The sequence below is a fragment of the Trachurus japonicus genome, chromosome 15 (genome assembly GCF_045865225.1).
Source record: "Trachurus japonicus isolate A0001 chromosome 15, Traja_1.0".
Lineage (NCBI taxonomy): Eukaryota > Metazoa > Chordata > Actinopteri > Carangiformes > Carangidae > Trachurus > Trachurus japonicus.
This window is the reverse complement of record NC_140921.1, coordinates 19,192,472-19,211,572: the sequence shown is the minus strand read 5'-3', so window position 1 is coordinate 19,211,572 and position 19,101 is coordinate 19,192,472. Positions and strand designations below refer to the sequence as shown.

Genomic DNA, 19,101 nt, shown 5'->3' with positions numbered 1-19,101 from the left:
TTGCAGAGCGTCTTGTGTTTAGCTGTGACATACTACATCTGTGTCTCAGTGAGACCATGCAGGTGGTAAAACAAGGTCTTGAATGAACATAAACTATATCTGTGTGAGTGTTTTTAAAGCAATTATAGACTACTCTTCTTCAGTAGTCTTCAAAATAGTCTTTTTTTTTGTCTCTAGTTGTACCAGTAAGGAGATGTAGGCCTACAATCACCACAGTAAAATACACCACACTCTTTGACAAATGTACAACTAAACAAAACTTATCGTGCAGCATTGCTGTTTCTTTCTCCTTATAGCAGCTTTAGTCTATATGAAGGCCCTGGTGTGTTCACCCACATTTCCTCAGTTTGATGACTCAGTTGACTGGACGGTGTCATCATGTAGTGACTGTAGGTGTAACTGGCCTATGAGAGGAGACAGATCCCCTGGGGACCAAAGGTGGAGTGGAGCTCAAGGGCCAGGCTCCTCTGAGACCCAGAGCGTCCACTCTGAATGGTCCTCCTGTTCAGCTCAAACACTGGCCCCGGGATGGCACTTTAGAAAAGGGACATATCTTCACACCAGGAACTGGAAAAGATCCACCTACAGCAGCCGTTGGACTGTCTTTTTCAAGAATATGTAAGTAATTCATTCTCATATTGTCTGTCAATTTTCAAAATATTTTCTATGCTCGTAAGAAATCATGTTAATTGGAGTTGTCGCTTATGTGAGGTTGTTGATCAGTTCAGATTAGTGTAACTGTGTGCTCTGATCTGTTAAAACTTGAGATTGTATTGACAAAACCATTCAGTGGATTCACATTTATCACATCGCTTTATAGGTAGTTTAAGGTTTTATAAGAAGATATTCTTTTAACATGAAACCTTGGTAGTTGTATTGCACACAAGAAATTGAAATATTTTATATATTCAAGGATTAAGGATTAAAAAAAAAATTTCACTACTACTATATTATTTAATATACAGTATATCCTCCTCGTGGAGAATGTTATACCCACTATTATTATAAGGATATTAGTGTTCTTTCTTTTCTTTTGCCTATCCTTAATTCTGTATGTTTTTGATATTCATGCATAGAGCAGAAATGTGCAGGTTTAACACACATTGAAGTCAACTGTACTACTGAACCGCTGGATATACATATAGAAATGCATGTGATATACTGAATTGCTGATTTATTTCATTGCTGTACTGCAGGCACTTGTAGCACTTCAAAATTTGAAAATGCCAGCTTGCAAAGATATGCTGGTGTTTGCAGCACTCTATGTCTTCTTGGGATTGGCCCAATGTCAAAAGTTGCCAAGTAAGTAAATGAAAATTGAATATTCTCATACCTAATAACATATTTCCTGCTGCATAGATACATTTACAACAAATCCTCACATGTTTTTTTCTGCAAGTGGACATTATGTGCTATGACTTTGTTTGCAGGAACACTCTTGTTAAAGGGTGAATATAGCAAACATGATCTAATATTACGTATCTTTCAAAACAATCACCAAATTTAGCCACTATACATCATCTTAAACTGAGACTTCAGTTTTTTCGAGATTTAACACTGCACTACAGCACCAGGACCAGCAGATGTCAGCATTTGTCAGTTGTTAGTCCATCGTTTGCCTGCACCGCCGTTGATCCAGTGTCATATTACCTTCTCTCAGAGCTGTGTATGTGTAGACACCCAAAGGTCAGAAGGTCATGCTGGGGTTAAACTGTGTGCATGAACCTTTGAAGCCCTGCAACAGACTCTCCCTGATAGCATAAACAAACAGGTTAACACAATGTTTTTTTTCTCCCTGTGGTGTCCTGCCCACAGATGAAGCTGTCAGTTTGCAGAAATACTATGTGTATTGTTGGCCTATTGATGGGAGCGCATAACAATGTGACAAAACTGAGAGACAAAACAGATTTCAGTCAAGTGATCATGGAAAAAATCTCTGCACACGCACACTCAACCTGAAATCAAAGGAACAATTTGTTAACATGCCACAGCAGCAGGGCCCAGGACTTTTTTTTTTCTCTTATTATTATTGTAGAGTAGCTACTCCGAGTTATTTTCCACTAAAGTCTTAACATTTGTAATGAGAGCTTTCATCTTCTCATTTTAACCTCACAGGAAACACTGCTGCCATGCTGATCTCATCCTAACTGCAGCACACAGCACACAGTGTTTAGAATTCAGTAGCCAAATCCACTCATGAAAGAAAATAATCAGCCTTGTTGCGTTAATCGGTTTAATGAAATTACCTCATTGTACCTGTGAAGAGATGGCACTGCAAATGACAATGATTAATGCAAGTTAGAAAAAAGTCAGTGATATCAGCGATGACATAAGGTTTAGTAAGAGTCCAACTACTTTGATGCTGGACCTCTGATGTGAAGCTAAGCTCAGTGTTTGTGCTCTGAGGTTTTGATCTCCTGGAGGAGTTCCGTGTGCCTGAGTCTAGAGGAGTCAGGAGGGTGAAAGGCTCTCAACCTAAGGCGGTGGCCTATCGCGTCAATCCCTCCATCCATCTACGCAAGACCATGAGGTACGGTGCCAGACTCCCAAGAGTATATTTAATTTCAGTGAAGCTGGAAAATGATTAAAGTGTAATCAGAAATTAGACTTTTTTTTTTTTTGCTGATTTAGTGGTTTAAAAATCTCACTTGGCTGCAGTGAGGTAGAAGTGTACACCACAGTGTGTCAGTACGCCATGACATCACCATCAGGTATGGTTACAGGTGCAATTACGCACACTACTGAACACACCCAAACACACTCCGCACTGGTGCTGTGTGTGGTCAGAGGTGAAACGCACTTGAAAGCTTCAGCCTTAACAAGCTTGGTGTTGTGTTGCTCTTTTAAAGGGTAACGTAACACCAGGTTGAAAAGCTATGTTGCACCTGTAACCCCACCCAGCAAGACAAAAGCTGAAAATTTCCGTTTGCAAAAACAAGATTTTTATTTGGTGTTAAGTTGACCAACAAGTTCTTATTTGTAAGCTTTATATTATTCACAGATGGGAATTGGCAGTAACTCTTGAATACCAAAGTAAAGTTCCTTGTATTAATACTTTTGGTGGTTTCATTTTTGCCCTGCTACCTGCCTCACTATAAGGATAGCAATGTAACCATGTTGGTCCCTGTGCTGTTGTGGTCCACACTTGTGTATCTAAATGTTTGTTAGTGCACTAACGTTAGCATTAGCCTATTTACACCTACTCGGGAATGCTAGCACAGCTGTGGGTCACTCAATCTTGTTTTTCTTTCAGCTCCTTTTGCTAATGAATACAAGGTCTAGTGCTTCTAGTGCTCTGTGCACATTAAAACCACATTATGGTAGTCTGCTAAGTAGTGCATTTTCACAAAAAGTTACAAACAAATGTGGATATTGAACCATGTCCCAACTCATATGCTAATATGGGATTTAAGGATGCTGAGGTCTCTGTTTCAGCTTATGCACATTCTTCTGAAACACAACCCTTATGTTCCCACAAAAGCCTTCAATTGTTGTTTTGTGAAGAAAGAAGCCTCTGTATGATGCTAACCAGCTTTGTGGGCTCCATCATTCTGCCACAGCGATGTCTATCCAGATGGACTTCCCTCCGACTACTCTGTCATTGCCACATTTAAGGTGACCAAGGACACTGCCAAGAAATCCTGGAACCTGTGGCAGGTCAGTGACCCCGAGGGACGGGATCAAGTTGGCCTTCGTTTCCAAGGTGACACGCGCTCTCTGGACTTCTTCTACTCTGGCCCCCATGGGAGCCAGATGCTGAGGACCTTCCATGGTGTGGAAAAGCTGTTTGATGGAGAGTGGCACAAGTTGGCGCTGAGTGTGAAGGGCAGTCAGGTGAAGCTGCTGATAGACTGTGAGGAGGTCAGCGTGGAGTCCATTGATGAGTCAAGGCCAGTAATCCGACGAGGCTACACCTCCATTGTTAAGCGGGCGGCAGGAGATCGATCTGTATCTGTATGTTAACGCCTTGGGTACTTAAAGCTACATTGATTTTGGATTACAGCTTTCTTTCTCTCATTAGTATCTCTTCTGTCTTCCCAGGTGGACCTCCAGCAGATGGATGTGTCATGTGACCCAGAGAAGGCTTACTCAGAGGGCTGCTGTGAGCTCTCCAATGTGGTGAGTCACCTATGACTCAACAAGGCTTCGCTCCCGCTGTTACACATGTGTGAAATTTCCAAATCAATTTCTTCATCTTCCCATGGCAGTGTGGTGGGTACGCAGAGATCGGTCTCACGGCTGGGAGAGCTTCTTGCAAATGTATGCACGGACAACCAGGCGTTCAGGGAGCACCAGGGCCAAAGGTGAACATGCATGTGTAATGAAATCTGGTGAAACACACTGACAAGACAAACCGAGTCTGTGCTGACATGTTGTTATTCTTCTGCAGGGTCACATAGGTCTTCCAGGGGAACCCGGAGACCCAGGAAGACAAGGAAACTGGGTAAATAATTGTACAATATGTCTCAATTGTGCGCATATCAAACCTTATATGACACTAGATGTGTGTGGTTACCTAGCATTTCCTGAGCATTAGCAGCAACCCCTTCCTCCTGCTGGACATTCAAGAGTTAAGATGAATTGTGACATTGTAAAACCTTCATTTGTGAGACAGCAGTGAAGCTGTGGAAAATGGCAATAGAAGTACAACCGAGACACGACAGGATGGAAACAAATCTGGAAGCAGAAGCGCTCAGCGATAGTAAACACAGGGGCTCCTTTCATAGTTTGAAAACTCATGTCCGCTTTGCAAAAGATTTAGGTAAGAGGCCAAGGTAAACACAACGCAATACGGATGCGACAATAAATTTGTTTTTGCAGTTCTGAAAATGCCATTTGCATCCTAAAACATAGCAAATATAGGATTTAACTCAAACTGGCACACGATCACAGTGCTTTGTAATGGCTTTGCTTTTCCATTTGGAAGAAACTGAGCCAAATGTAATGAATCCCACACACACAGGAAAACCAGTGAGTTGAGCAATAACCATACCCTGAAAGTGTCTGGTAATGAGTGGCATTAGTCTGCATAACTGTAGTGTGAAATCTGTCTGATGTTTTGTTTCTTAAGCATTTTTCATGATTGCGGCAGGGCTGATTAATTCACCACAGGAAGACCAACTTGTGAAAGAAAAGAAGAGGTTGGAGAAAATGACAATGAACAAAGTAGTCGGCTGCAGGAGCCAGTAACTCAGGGATCAGTGAAAGAGCAAATACACTCACAGTTGTGTCCTTTAGGGAGCCGCGGACGTGATTATTTCCACTTTAAATTTATGACTTGTTAATCTCTTTGATCCTTAGCGCTCACTGTTACGTCGGAGCACATCTGACAGTCTTTTAATAGCGGTCCACAGAACATGTGTTTAAAGGAGAAAGGTCTTTTTTTTTAATGCATATGTGATGGTTTGGTATATAACGTCGCCCATGCTGTCTGAGAACACACAAATGTTCTCCTGAAGAGCGATGTACATTTAGAGCACATTTCCAGAGCTGTACATCTGGGAATAAACATCTGCCCTGTGTAACTTGTTAAGAGTTTGACGTCCTGCCAGCTTGTGAATCACAGAGCCCCAACATGTTTATCTCCTCCCCCCACTGGCATCCGAGGAGGGCATTTCCTGGCACAGATACATGAACTATCCATCTCAGGTGGTGGGTGGTCCTTTTCTCTTCAGAGCTATTCCCGCCTTAGTACTGTCGTAAAGTTCACGGTCATGCTTCTTGCCGGCCTGTCGGCCATCTCTGAGGTTAGCCTCCGCCTAGCTGACTCTGCGTAAAAAGCGGTGTTAGGTGAGACGATCAAATAAACTGACAATGCAAAGGCGTCCTGGCCGAGTTTAATCTGTTTGTTGACTCAGTGAAACACAGCCAACTGGAAAACACTTGTCCCTCTACTACCCAGGAAGTCAGCATCTGTGCAAACAATACTGGGACACTTTGTTGTATTCATGACTAATGTTTCCTAAATCCTGCTGAAGAGGCTGGAGTAAATTTTCCACTAATGCGACGAGTGTGACTGAAATTTATAGCACATTCACATTTTAACTGTAATTTTCCTCATTTTCTCACCTAATCCTAACAGCTTATCTTATAAACACAGCATGACAGTTGAGCTTCCTTGCTGAAAGACTCATATCAGTGCCATGAATACTTAGTAACAAGATTACAGATATGGTTAGCTTACCATAAAAATGGAAATGGTAAGAAGCAGCTAGCCTACCTTGCTAACACCAAATTAATTATTACATTACTGAGCTTTAGAGGTTCCTGTTTTCTTTTGTCTTCTTCACTTTCATTGACAAGAGTTAGTATAGTAGACCAAAACCACATTTGTTAAGAATGCTTTTTCCCTTCCCCTTTTTCTTAAGTCCCTGTCAGCAAACAGCAACAAGTCTTAGAGGATGGAAACCCACCCAAATCTCAAAATGAAAATCTCCTGCACTCAACTAGTTTCCTCTTCAGCCTTTGATTGGCCACTGCTGAACTGTATCATAGCTTGTTACCATAAAGCAGCTTGGACTTTAACTCGTTCTGAAGCCCTCAATGCTCAAGATGCGTCGCCAACCAGCATGTCGCTGTCTGCTATCAAACAAACTGAATGACTTCCAGTCACTTTGACATTTTCCTGTCTAAATTTACAGTTAGATGAGAAGATTGATTCGACTTTCGTGTCAGGCAGTATGAAGCTGTTAGCTGAGGTTAGCACAAAGACTAGAAAAGAAGGGAAATGGCCACTCTGGCAATGAAACTGTTATTTATTGTGTAATATTTCATGTCTGTCTGTTTGTCACGGTCCTGACAACAAAGTGTTTTTTTTAGATGTTGTCCCAAAAACACATTCTATGAACTCTAGATGTTGGGACATTAAAGTGAAGAGTTGCAGCTTTAAAGCTCATGAACTAACACGCTGCATCTTGTTTGTTTACTTTGTACAAAAACCAAAGTGTAAAATCAACAACTGTTTCATGGGGGATTAACTTTTTCCACACATGCTGACTTCCTGCTGACTTCCTGCGGGCTTTCCACCATCATTACATGCTGTTTTTTTGAAGTTACACTTTGGTTTGTGCACAAATTGTAGCATGTCAATTACATTTAGAGGATCCTGGGAAATTTTATTACGATCGGACAGAGCCAGGCAAACTGTTTTCTGCTTCATATTTACAACACAGGCATGAGAGTGCATCCAAGTCTCAGAAAGAAAGTGAATATAAATGTATTTCCCAGCATGTCCAGCTATTACTTTTAATTGTTTTTGTATCTTTATTCCCCTTCCATCTTGCCACATTGACTGCATAAAAAATCAAAAGCTACTTTCTGTGTTTATTCAAAGAGCAAACCCCAGATGTCCTGATACATCAAATGTTCAAATTTGAAAAAGTTAATAGTGAATTCTCCCCCTGGAAACACTGTTCACATTTTACGCCTTATTTCACAAAACTCTTTTCAATTCACAAACAAAGAGTTTGAGCATAAGTCTTGCATATGATTCAGTCCGACGTGTCTTGCAGGGGATCAGGGGAAACACAGGAGACTATGGCAACATCGGTGAGACAGGCCCAAAGGTAAGATTAGCATCTATATGCTCCTCCGGTTTGGCATGCCCTCAAAACACCTTAATGAAACTTTAAACACACTTCCTCAGGGTGAAGAGGGAATCAAAGGCGAGAAAGGAATGAGAGGACTCTGGGGCCAAGTGGTAATTTATGACACCCAGATTTATCATTTCTCTTGACACTGATATGTCACAAATTTGTTTTAATGAGATGTTGTATTAACAGGGAGACAGAGGTCCTAAGGGACTTAAAGGATTAAGCGGGGCAGCTGGCTTCAAGGTAAACATCTCGGCTGGGTTCAAGGTTTAATTGGATCTGTTTAATTAGGCAGCCACTTCATTAAATTACAAACTTTTCATTGGGTTTTTTGTGCAGTTTGTTGTTAAAGTTTTTTTTACAACTTTATAGATAACCGGAGGGGTTTATTGTCAACATTTTAACTCCAATTACAGGGGGTTCGTGGACCACCTGGGGACATTGGGCAGACTGGGAATCCAGGGGAAGTTGTAAGTTAACCTTTCAGACTCAGTGGTGAGTCCTTTTGCAAGTGATTATGTAATTAATGTGTTGCTAACATCTTGGCCTCCTTGAAGGGCTCTAAAGGTGAAAGAGGATTTGAAGGGATTCCTGGGTTTCAAGGAGTTAAGGTACTCATATTCCCAACTTTCTCTGTTTTTTATCCTTTGATATTGTAATTAAACTCCATCATGTTTTTTTTTTTTTTTCAGGGAGAAAGTGGGACCACTGGTGCCACGGGGCGTTCAGGACCTAGAGGAAAACAGGTGGGCTGCTGTGGGATTCCTGTTCCATAATCCGTAATAAGCCTTCCTTAATTCTGTGACCACTATCTTCAAAACCCCCTCATTTGAGTGCAGAGAGCCAGTAAATCATTTTTAATGTGGTAAAACACTGGAATACAGCTATGTCTTTGGCGTGTGTGCCGTCTCCATAAACAATGTAAGTCCATGTGGTTGGATATTGGCTGAGATCTGGGAGCCTGAACTATATCAACATAAGCTGGTGAGTCACTGAAAGAAGAGCCTCAACCGCAATGATAACCCACTCATGAAGGATGGATTGTACAAGGAGGAAGGCTCCTTGGTTCATCATGTTGCCAATTGAATCATATATGTTGCATAAAAAGTAGAATCTTATCTTTTCTCATGTCATCTTATTCTAATGATACTCTAACTCTAGGGTATTGTGGGAGATCCAGGAGAGAGAGGAGCTTCTGGAGAGAAGGGAAAGCCTGTATGTATCACAAGACGCGCCTACATGAAAATGATGTGTCTTTTTTTTTTTTTTTTAAATTCACAAGTATCACATAGATTTCAAAATGTGTTATTTAAAATTTTGATGGACATTTCTTTTTTTTGTCCAAAAACTAGGGGATCCCAGGACCGGCGGGGAAAGTTGGCACCATTGGCCCAAAGGTAATTCATTGCCAACACTACCTGCCCCCATAACTGGGTGCTCACATATACTCTGAAAATAATCTGTGTGTTTTATAATAATGATAGCGTCTCCTTAGGGCATTATTGGAGATCCAGGATTATCTGGCAGAGATGGAGATCCAGGAATAGAGGTATTATTTTCCTGGTAATTATGTTGTTATGCTGAACTTTGGAAGCTGTGCACATGTGTTGTTAGAGCTGTCAACTGTTCCTCACAGGCGTATCAAGGACCACAAGGTCTTGGTGGAAAACTTGGACGAGCTGGAATGAAGGTAACTCACTGTTCTCGTGTGGTTTTGTAAATAAATGTTAAAATGAGCTGTTTTTGGCAGATTCATTCATTGTCATTTGTAACTTTTACAGGGGGAGAAAGGCACCCTGGGGCCAGCAGGAGAAATGGGTCCCCAAGGCCGAACTGTAAGTCACTTTTCAGCCATCTCAGTCACTGAAGACAAGCACATAATGCATTTTATACGTAAAGTAGTTTGCCATCTTAAAGGAAAAAGATAAAGAATAAAGCGGTCCCTAAGGTCGGTTTAATAAATGTTTTATTCTCGAGGGCCCAAGAGGTTACAAAGGTTCTGCTGGGAAGCCAGGAAGACCTGGATTTATCGGCCCACCGGGACCTACTGTAAGTGCTCCAGATGAATTTTCAAAACTCTCCCCAACACTAGTTCATTTTCTTTAAGCCATTAAACCTTGTCATCTCTTCACAGGGACACGTGGGTGTGCCTGGAAAACCAGGAACCAAGGTAATACAACCTCATCCATTACACATTAGAGATATAAAATGAAAGCAAAATTACCATTTAACAGCACAATTACTGTAACTATTCAGGAATTATTTACTGGGTAAATGAGCCACTTGGATCTCTATATGGGTTCTCTCTAAAACCAGGTGTATTCACTAGACTTGTGGGAACTCTGTTTTCATACAATTAAATTAAAGGTCAAATGAGGTATTAGTACTTAATAATAGTACCAAAGTTAGTCCTTTGATCACCGTGCTGTCAGCCAGCTTCATGTGAGCAAACTCATATAATGAGCCACCCTGAAGAGGCAGAATAAACACCTCAATAGTTCAGATCAGAGGTTGCCCGTCAGGGCATGTTGGCTCCGTCTGCCCTGTTGTCTTCATCTGGACTGAAGGTCACAGCCCGTGCTGAACTCCCCCTCAGGTCCTGTTCTTGGTGTTTACAGGATGTCCCACGCTGATTAAAGAGGCAGATATTCCTGCACAAGCCGCTTTTCAGCTGTTTATGCTTTTGTGGCATTTTTGTGGCAGACAAATCAGATAAAAAAAAAGAAATCTGGCACTGGTCTGTTTGGATGAAGAAAATGTTAATTGTAAAAATTCAAAAAGCCAAATCACTCAGCCATGGTGCAAACAGATGTATTCACAGTGGGCTGTTGACACATAATCAAAATACCTGAAGTAAGAACAAAAATAAATCGGGTTTTCTGCATACCACCTCAAATAGTTCAAGTTGTTTGATCCCTGAGTCTCATTCTCTTTTCACAACCGTCTGCCTGCCTACGGTGAATGTGGACTGATCCCATGTCCAGTAGCTACAGTATAGACAAAATGTGATCACGACAGGGAGCCACACATGTGGTGATGAATGAAATAGAGCAAAAGGGGATGTTTATTTGCTGAATGCAACTACACCTAATGGTTGAACACTGGTCATTAGAGGAAATACAGTATGAAGATAACAGTGAAACTGCATATACTGTAGCCTGGCCGAGCCCTTTGAACTGCTTTAAGCAGCTGTTTTTATTTGATAGATGCTCTAGTTCACCAGTGAATGAAATGTGTCCATTCATAGAGCAGAGCACCTGTGAAATCCTGATAGACCAAATATTTGCCAGTCTCTCTACACTGTTTATTTTTTCATTTGCCTTGTGCAGGGTGACACAGGAATCCAGGGAATCCAAGGAGTTAAAGGTTCACAGGTACCACCTCAAATATTTCATCATCTCTGTCATTACAGTCTTTTCATGTTTTTTTTTCTTAACATGAATTTGCTTTTTTCTTCAAGGGAGGAAAAGGAGTTAAAGGCCCAAAAGGAAAGGTGAGCTGTGATGCAGTTGGTGGAGTGTACTGTAACTGAGAATCATAAAATTGTAGCTTCTGTACTACGCAGTGGGATCTTAGTGCAAAATTTACTTCAATGTAAGAATTTTGTAGATACTGTAAAAGGTTTTCCAATTCGACATCAATCCAATAATTAACAGTTTGACTAAAACATAATCTGAACATGTTCACTGTCTTGAGTTGGGTTACATTTCTAAATTGTGTGATGAACATTTGATTGTTATTTGAAAATGCTGTATACACCATTGTTTTGTCAGAAAAATCTAACATCAACTCATCAGATGACATATCAAACATGTTTTGGGCATCTGTAGATGTAATTCTAAGATCCAGATATTGTATCTCAATAGCAGGTTTTGTGTATAAACAGATTGACCCTTGTAGTTACTGTTTTATTATTACAGTGCATGTTCATCTTAAGCTTTTACTGCTTTCCATGAAGTTTGTGGCCATGCAAAACTGATTTCTCACTGTGCACTCTCTGTGATGGATGCACTGGCTGCGTGATGAATTCAGGCCTGCTGATGTTGTTAACCTGGTCTGTAGGTTGGAGACAGAGGGGGGCAGGGTCCCCAGGGTGGACGGGGGAAGCGTGGCCCAGCAGGCCCACCTGGACGTTCAGGTCCTGTTGGAGTCAAGGGGGTTCGGGGTGAAGGAGGACCAGATGGCTTTCAGGGCCCCCCAGGTCCAGCAGTAAGTGAAATACAAGCCGTTGAGACTTTTTTACATTTTTTTCTTGGCTGATACAACAAACATTTCAGCGTGATAGTAAAGAGTGGTACTCGATGCAGTCATAATGAAAAGCACTGCTCTTCAGCCTCTGCTGTAATTGACTATAACTTCATCTATCTGTGAATGGTGGCACAGAAAGAGCAGAGTAATCATTTACACTGACTGGCACACAAGCTGTGTTTGCTAACAACTTTAGTGTCAAAAACACATTTAAACAGTTTCTCATTAGCCAGCAGTTAGTAGTGACTCACAGCATTTAGTGCGTCTATAAATCCATAATGAGCCTCAGGAAATATTGTTGGCTTCACTTGCTCTCTGCATTTCTTCAGAGAAGTAACTGCTGCTTCTACAAGCCCTGTCCTGTAATATTCCACATTACATGCTCCACAGTTGAGTTACCTCCAGCGATGAAAGTGGTAATGATTTGTCACACAGGGCCCGACCCTCCCAGCTCAGCACGTGATTGAAGTTTGTAAGAAAGTGGTGCTGGAGCAGATGTCCACCTTCGCCAACTCAGTGAAGAGGACGTGCGCCGCCGTTTGTCCTCTTTATGGCGACGTGCCCATGGGAGCCCCCGGTCCCCCCGGACAGACGGGACCCCCTGGACCTGTTGTGAGTTTTTGGTATTCCTTGTAAAGGTTAATTGGCCTGCGCCAATGCTTTCGGTTCCTCTTTTTTCTCCTTTACTAAAATCATTAGTTCGGCTCACCTCACCTTCTGCAGACCTTTAGCTCAGACAGACTGCTGGAGTAAATTCTCCATACATTGTTCGTTTTCTGCCTCCCTGGCTGAGTAAAATGCAAACACATTGCGATGGTCTGGACTGGACTAAAAGAGCTGAAGTATTTGGCAGAAAATCTTGGAATGAAAACATTACAATTTTCCACGTCTCTATGAGGACAAATAAGGAGTCACAGACTAGACACTTGGTCTGTGTTGAACGATTTTTGGAGAGTATCAAGGCTGTCCTTGGATGAAGCCTTTTCCACATTATTATACAGTGTAGAACCAATTCATGTTCCACAACTTCTTTAATCACAATGACTATCAGGCTGATAAATACTCTTGAAGCCATTACTATATAAAAACATTCCACTTTATTAGATTATGGCCTGTAAGCCCCATGTTGTGACGTTTAGAGCCAAACCAAGAATAGTGATGTCCAATGTTTTGCCAACTCAGTGTTGAACGATCACGCAGAAAAATCTTTACAGGCTTCAGGTCAGAGGTGAATGGAACCTTAATTCATGGCTTGAATAGAACCTGAGGAGAAAAAAAAACAATGCAGGGTTATACTGAAAACACCCAAAAGATTAATGATGTATTTTCCTATTGATGATGTTGTCAGGGTGACCCTGGTAATGATGGTGCTGAAGGAGAAGTGGGCCAACCGGGATTCTACGGGGAAGCTGGAGATCCGGGCCGAAAGGGAGAAACAGGTGTGGAAAACAAACCTGACAGGACATATTTATGAATGTAACTAACAACAAACCTATAATTCACCGTGTCTTGTTTTAGAAAGGGCCAGTGGTGGAAAAGGGAATTCAGATCCTTTACTCAAATCTGCATTAGCAGGTTTTTGGCCACTATGGGGCAGGACGAGTTACAAACACATCACTAACATGTTATCAGCTTATAAAATTGATATACTTTTTTTTTTTACACATCCAGCAAACACTAAGCAACGACAACATTCAACACCATCAGGGGCGTATCAATGCTTGGATTTTGCACATGTTTAAAAGACTGCTTGCCATACAAACTATTTCCTGGACTATCAATTTGGACCGTTAAATTTAAAATCTGAAATCTGTGCCCCAGCTATATGGAGGTCTAATTCTAAACAGAAACACATTGGGTGTTGTTGGCAACATTGGGTTTGTTGGCAACGTTTATCAAAAATAAAAGCACTCAATTTTATCACTTATTTTATCCTGTCCTAGCCTATATTTTCATTTGTTTATATCCTGTTTAATCTTTTAGAGTACCTCATATCATATAAGTTCATTGTGTTTAATATGCAACCTGTTGATGGCCAAACAAATAGCCAATTGTAATTCCACCACTGGAAAGAACAAACATGTCACCTTTAACCTGTATGAAAGTATTGAATCAAATACGGCAGTGTTGTAAAACTCATAGGCTAACATACATTCTTTAATTTATGGTTAACAGCCTTAGCATGATGTCATAATGTGACACTCATGCTACATTCCTGTGCCAAACCAATGAAATCGAAGAATATTTACAAGGTGTTTTAAACATTTATTTAACAATGATCTCAGTAACACACATGGTCTTTAATCAACATGAACGGCATGTTCTTGACTAGAGATCACTCCTGGGGGAACAGCATTTCAGCCTGTCTTCTGTCATTCCTGCTAACAGAGAAGTGTGTGTGTGTGTGTCTGTGTGTCTGGCTTCCAGGTGACAGAGGAGAGCAAGGTGATAAAGGAGCCAAGGGTTATGGCCTACCTGGCTTCACTGGAGATCAGGGGCCAAAGGGTAATTTTATTTTCCAGAATTGACTGTCGTCTGATGACATGGCTAAAATGAGACATTAATCTACGTGCACATCTGGGCTTGTGCAACGTTTTGCAGACTATATTCAGCTGAGTCTGTGCTTCAAAACCCCGGAAAGAGGGGGAGGGAGATGTGTTACTGTAAGAGGGAGTGGGTTATCTGCCAAAAAAGAAATGATTTTTCTCTGTAAATGTTCTGTTCTTGGAATCGGCGAAAAACTTGGTCTGACTCAGCTAACGCAGCCGTACGCAGCCTAAACAACACTTGTGCCTCCATCCCAGGTCAGCGTGGACGTCTGGGCAGAGCCTTCGATGGCCAGCCGGGGAAGCAAGGTGAGCGGGGACGTGTGGGCCAGCTGGGACTCAGGGGCCACCCAGGTCTCAGAGGACCTCCAGGTGTCTGTCTCACCTCTGGATGTCCTCTGCTCAATGCCACCACCAGTGGGACACCTCAGCCTGCGCCAAGGAGGTCGAGGACTCGCCCGTAGAGAAAGAAAGCATCTATGTGGACAGTGAATTGAATATTGAGCTAAATGGAGGAATGTTATTGTTAATATTTGTTTGTTCAAATAAATTTCATGTCATGTAAATATACAACTAAGACCTGAACTGAACTTCTGGGAAAAAAGACAACACCTACTGTACTGTATGTGATTTGAAAGAGAGTAGTAACAAAATATATTTGTATAAAAAGACCATCGTCATTTGATAGTTTTATTTAAACTGAGTCTGAGTTGTCTTTAAACATCTGCTCTTTATAATAAAAATCTTAAAATCTATTGAGTGAAAGCCTGCTTTAGGTTCACAATCACAGCTACAGTATATCAGGCATGGCATTTGAGAGCTAGTGTGAATATAATAAACTCTAATAATACATAGAGTTTATGGAATCCATTTTGATGGTTAAATAAAATGTGAAAAGTCTATTAAAGTCATATCGGTGCTTATTTTCACACCATTCCTGTGTGTGGGAAGCCAATGGGTATTTTTATTTCACAGAGAGTCCTCTGGATTTCCCCAGCTGGAAGGTATGGAAATCCCATCTCTCATGACATGTTTCATGGGACTACAATGATTATACATGGGTTTTGTTGATGATCTTCAACCTGTGCTCACTTTTTTCCTCCCTCTTTTGCAGAAGTTGTTGTAGCGATGAGAACAAACAATGACACAAAGAGCAGTGTTTCCCCACTCGATGACTCTGTAGATGCTGTTGCAGCACTCTGTGTTTCACAGCAACACAGCGCTGGTTTGATTCCTGGCTTGTGTGGACTTTCCAGTTGAAAAACCTGCTGGTCAAGTGGAATGGAGAGAGTTTAAATCGACTGAGGGGTGTGAGGTGCCGCCTGTCTATCTGCATTAGCCGTGCAATTGGCAGACACCCAGTCTTGAGCATTTCCCTGCTTTGTGTTCAACGTATGCTGGGAAAGGCTCCAGCGGGCCTGCAGCCGAGACAGGACGAAATGAGTTGAGAAAAATCATAATTGAGTGTTTTCCACAGCTCATATTTAATGGAGTGACACTTCTGAAGGGAGACACACGCTGGATGCGCTGCGTGTGGCTCTTCCCTGTGTCTTTCCTGGCTCTTGCGAGAAGCCCATCGACTGTAAATCGTCATCCTCCACCACTGTGCGACTGCAGCGTCGTGTGCCATGCTGTTCTGTTTTGTTCCATCAAAGGATGCTATGGCCACCTCTGTCATGGAAACTATTACTAATACACGATTATCCCCCGAATTTTCTCTCTGAGCTCAACCACTTGCTTCAGACATGCTCAGTATTTATCCCTGTGGCAAACCATGCAAGTGATCATGGTAAATACGTTAATGCATGTGAGCTGATTAAAACAAACCAGTACAACTGGGCTTCAAAGTGGTGGCACTGAATCAGAGGTTAGTATACAGAGGTTTTATACTGTCCTCGGGCAGTTCTTTAAAAAGTTTCAGAGCAAATGCCAGACACTGTAAATGTTAGCTGATTCAAGTAATAATCCAAATGTGTCATTATGTTTTGTAGAAGTGAAAATGAGAAGAGTGTTGATGCTGCTAGCTCCAACTCTAAATTTCATTAAATATACTGACAACTTTTTACCACATTCACACTTTTTAACATACTGGCAGAATGAGATGCCGCTGGGCGGGTGGTGGTGGATGACATAAACTTTTTTTCTGGTTAATTTGCCTCCTCATTATTTGTATGCACAGCTAATATGTGTGCGCGCCAACTGCATATTTGTTTGAAGCATTTGAGCTCCTTAACAGACTTCAGACTCGTTTCACAATGTTGCAAAAAAAGACAAGAGACTGGAATTTTTCTCTGGGGTTGAGTTTTGAACACAAAAAGAGTCCTCTGATGATCATGAGGGGGAAAAAAAGTTAAAGGCCAATGCTGTTAAAAGGTCTTTATTCCTTTTGTCTGAGGCTGTAGGGCTATATCATGGGAGCAGTTATTAACTCACAGTTATGAATAGTCAACTGATTTTAGAGCGTCTTTGATCAGTTGTATTCCCACATGATTGCCTGAAGGCGAATTTGTTATTGAATAGAATTTTGTAGTTATCAGTTGAGAAACTTCTTAAACTGGCTTTTTTAGTAGGGTGAGCACTTGTTTTTATACATCATACACAGAAAAGCATGTGGTGGGCACAAATTAAGTTCTGCAAGTTCTGAGTTTTGATCCTGGCCCATGGTTTGCAAGTCAGGTGCTCAAGTTGTACTCCTCATGAGCCATATCCCATTGGGCTCATACAATAAACCAAAAGTCACTTAAGTGTTTAGATATTACATACATTTGTGCTTTTGTCATGCCACATGAGGCCTAGCTGCACCCTGAACAGTCAAAAGAAGGCCTTGCGTCCTATCATTAGACTGCTAACAAAAAGCTTGTGAGTTTTGCTAGTTCTCAATTGCCACCATTTGCCTTTCAAGCCATTAAAGCAGAAGTAAGCGAAATGTTTGTGTTAATATAAGTCTTAAATAGTTATATCTTCCGACGGCAATCACTTATATAGAGTGTTTGGTCTGAAACACGGGTCTGTCAGTCACTCTGCTCTGCTGTAAGCTGAGGAGAAAACTTTCCTTGTATCCTACAACCTTTATCCAATGAGGAGAGAGAACGGCATAAAGGGGCGGTCCTCTCTGTGTGTGCAGCCAAGGGATGCGCGTGAATGTGGTGACGTAGTACGAGGGCGGGGACTGCTAACTCCATCGGCTGACAAGAAGTTAGCCAAAACGACCAGATCACTTACTTCTGCTTTAACCTGCAATTCTTGAAGAAATGTTGCAGGTTCATCAAATAGCCTACAGTTTGCATACTTAACAAGAGCTGTCTCCAATGGTGGAAAGCCATTCTCTTGTGTTGTTCCTGTCTTCTAGGACAGACAGCATGTTAACCAGCTAGTCACTTTATAGCATATAGTACCCAGCTGGACTTCCGCTCACTGCTGGGACGTCTTAGATTTGCTGGAGGTCACAGTAAGACTGGTAAGTAAACAGCCAACAATGATAATGTTGCCTATGTACAGTAGCTCCGGTTTGGGTTTGCGCAAGATAAATAACCTAAAGCTTGTTTTGCTGAAATGGTTTTCTCACTTTCACAGCACTGAACATTAATTGGAGTAATTTATTTTGACAATGAAATGAGTTCACCTGTTTGCACATACGTAGCTATACTTAAAATGATGACTAATTAGCAACAGCCGAGGCACAAAACAGTTTAATTTACTTGATTATACTGTGGCAGTTTAATTACATCAGTTAAAACAATCAGTTTCTCCTGGCATACCTGATTTAGCCAAATAGTGTTTATCATTTATTTATTAACTATTATGTAATCTTGTTGAGGTCATTGCTAATTTTATTCACTGTCATATTTCCAGATATGACAGCTGTTCACATTTACTGCATATTGATCGATGTGCAGGCCGGAGAGGACGAGGACCAGAGTGGTTTTCTTGTGGGAAAACACCATGAGCACACAGATTTTCTGCTCCGGGGGTTTCCTTCCTGTTGGTTCCAAACCAGAGACCGGTCAATAGCTTCAGAGGATTACTCAGCATTGGAAAGTCTAGTCTCACCAGCAGGTTGGCCACTCCCAGGCTCCACTCACCAAACGCCAGCTCAGTATTTGCCGGCATGATCCACCAGAGTGTGCTGAGTCTCAGGGTCAACCAGGCCGTCACAAGGGGGGAAACCACTGCAACTCAATCTCAGCATAATATCACATGAGCTCATGTCATTTCATTGCGTGATGTTTCGCTTTCAATATTATGTTGTGTGTAAAAAATATATACATATGGAATATAATGATGTAAAATTCAGATTTAATCACAGCGCATGAGTAAACTTACTTTCCATTTCTGGATTGAAGCTTAATGAAAACTTCAAGTAAAGAACAAAACAAACACTTTAACTTCAACGTTTATTGACTTAAACTTGTTACCCAAGCAAGTGTCTGTCAGCATCTTCAGCTTACACTGAATTGGAGGTATAATAATTAATTAATGAAATGGAAATTTGCATTATGTCATTGATTTGAGTCTTTACCACACCATTGTCAAATTCAGTTTCATTCTTATACAAATGACTTTAAACAAAAGGAACAGCTATTGACTATAATTGACCACACTGGTCTGCCGTCAGCAATCGGCCTTGTTTTTACTTAATTCTGAATAAAATAGTGCCACACAGCACTGTGCTCGGGCTTTTTGGAGCCTCTAAGAGCATGAAAACACTGAGGCTC

At 41.4% G+C, this 19,101-nt stretch overlaps 1 protein-coding gene across 1 annotated transcript; it reads left to right on the top strand.

The window, feature by feature from the left end:
• The first annotated feature begins 478 nt into the window (after positions 1–478).
• LOC146973597 (uncharacterized) lies at positions 479–15,141 on the top strand. The gene is made up of 27 exons (XM_085800262.1): positions 479–618; positions 1,197–1,302; positions 2,407–2,530; positions 3,561–3,954; positions 4,042–4,119; positions 4,209–4,304; positions 4,391–4,444; positions 7,512–7,565; positions 7,646–7,699; positions 7,782–7,835; positions 8,009–8,062; positions 8,150–8,203; positions 8,285–8,338; positions 8,754–8,807; positions 8,945–8,989; positions 9,088–9,141; positions 9,229–9,282; positions 9,374–9,427; positions 9,570–9,641; positions 9,727–9,762; positions 10,922–10,966; positions 11,053–11,085; positions 11,655–11,801; positions 12,276–12,452; positions 13,189–13,279; positions 14,268–14,345; positions 14,645–15,141. Exons 2-27 carry the CDS (start codon positions 1,224–1,226, stop codon positions 14,848–14,850), a joined length of 2,295 nt encoding a protein of 764 aa, XP_085656388.1. The 5' UTR covers positions 479–618; positions 1,197–1,223; the 3' UTR covers positions 14,851–15,141.
• Positions 15,142–19,101: the final 3,960 nt, after the last annotated feature.

Bases quoted from the DNA above. Each gene is read 5' to 3' on its own strand.
- LOC146973597 (XM_085800262.1), top strand. From the start codon at position 1,224: ATGCCAGCTTGCAAAGATATGCTGGTGTTTGCAGCACTCTATGTCTTC. The intron at 2,531-3,560 runs GTACGGTGCCAG...ATTCTGCCACAG, and splicing joins CATCTACGCAAGACCATGAG to CGATGTCTATCCAGATGGAC. The intron at 8,339-8,753 runs GTGGGCTGCTGT...CTCTAACTCTAG, and splicing joins CAGGACCTAGAGGAAAACAG to GGTATTGTGGGAGATCCAGG.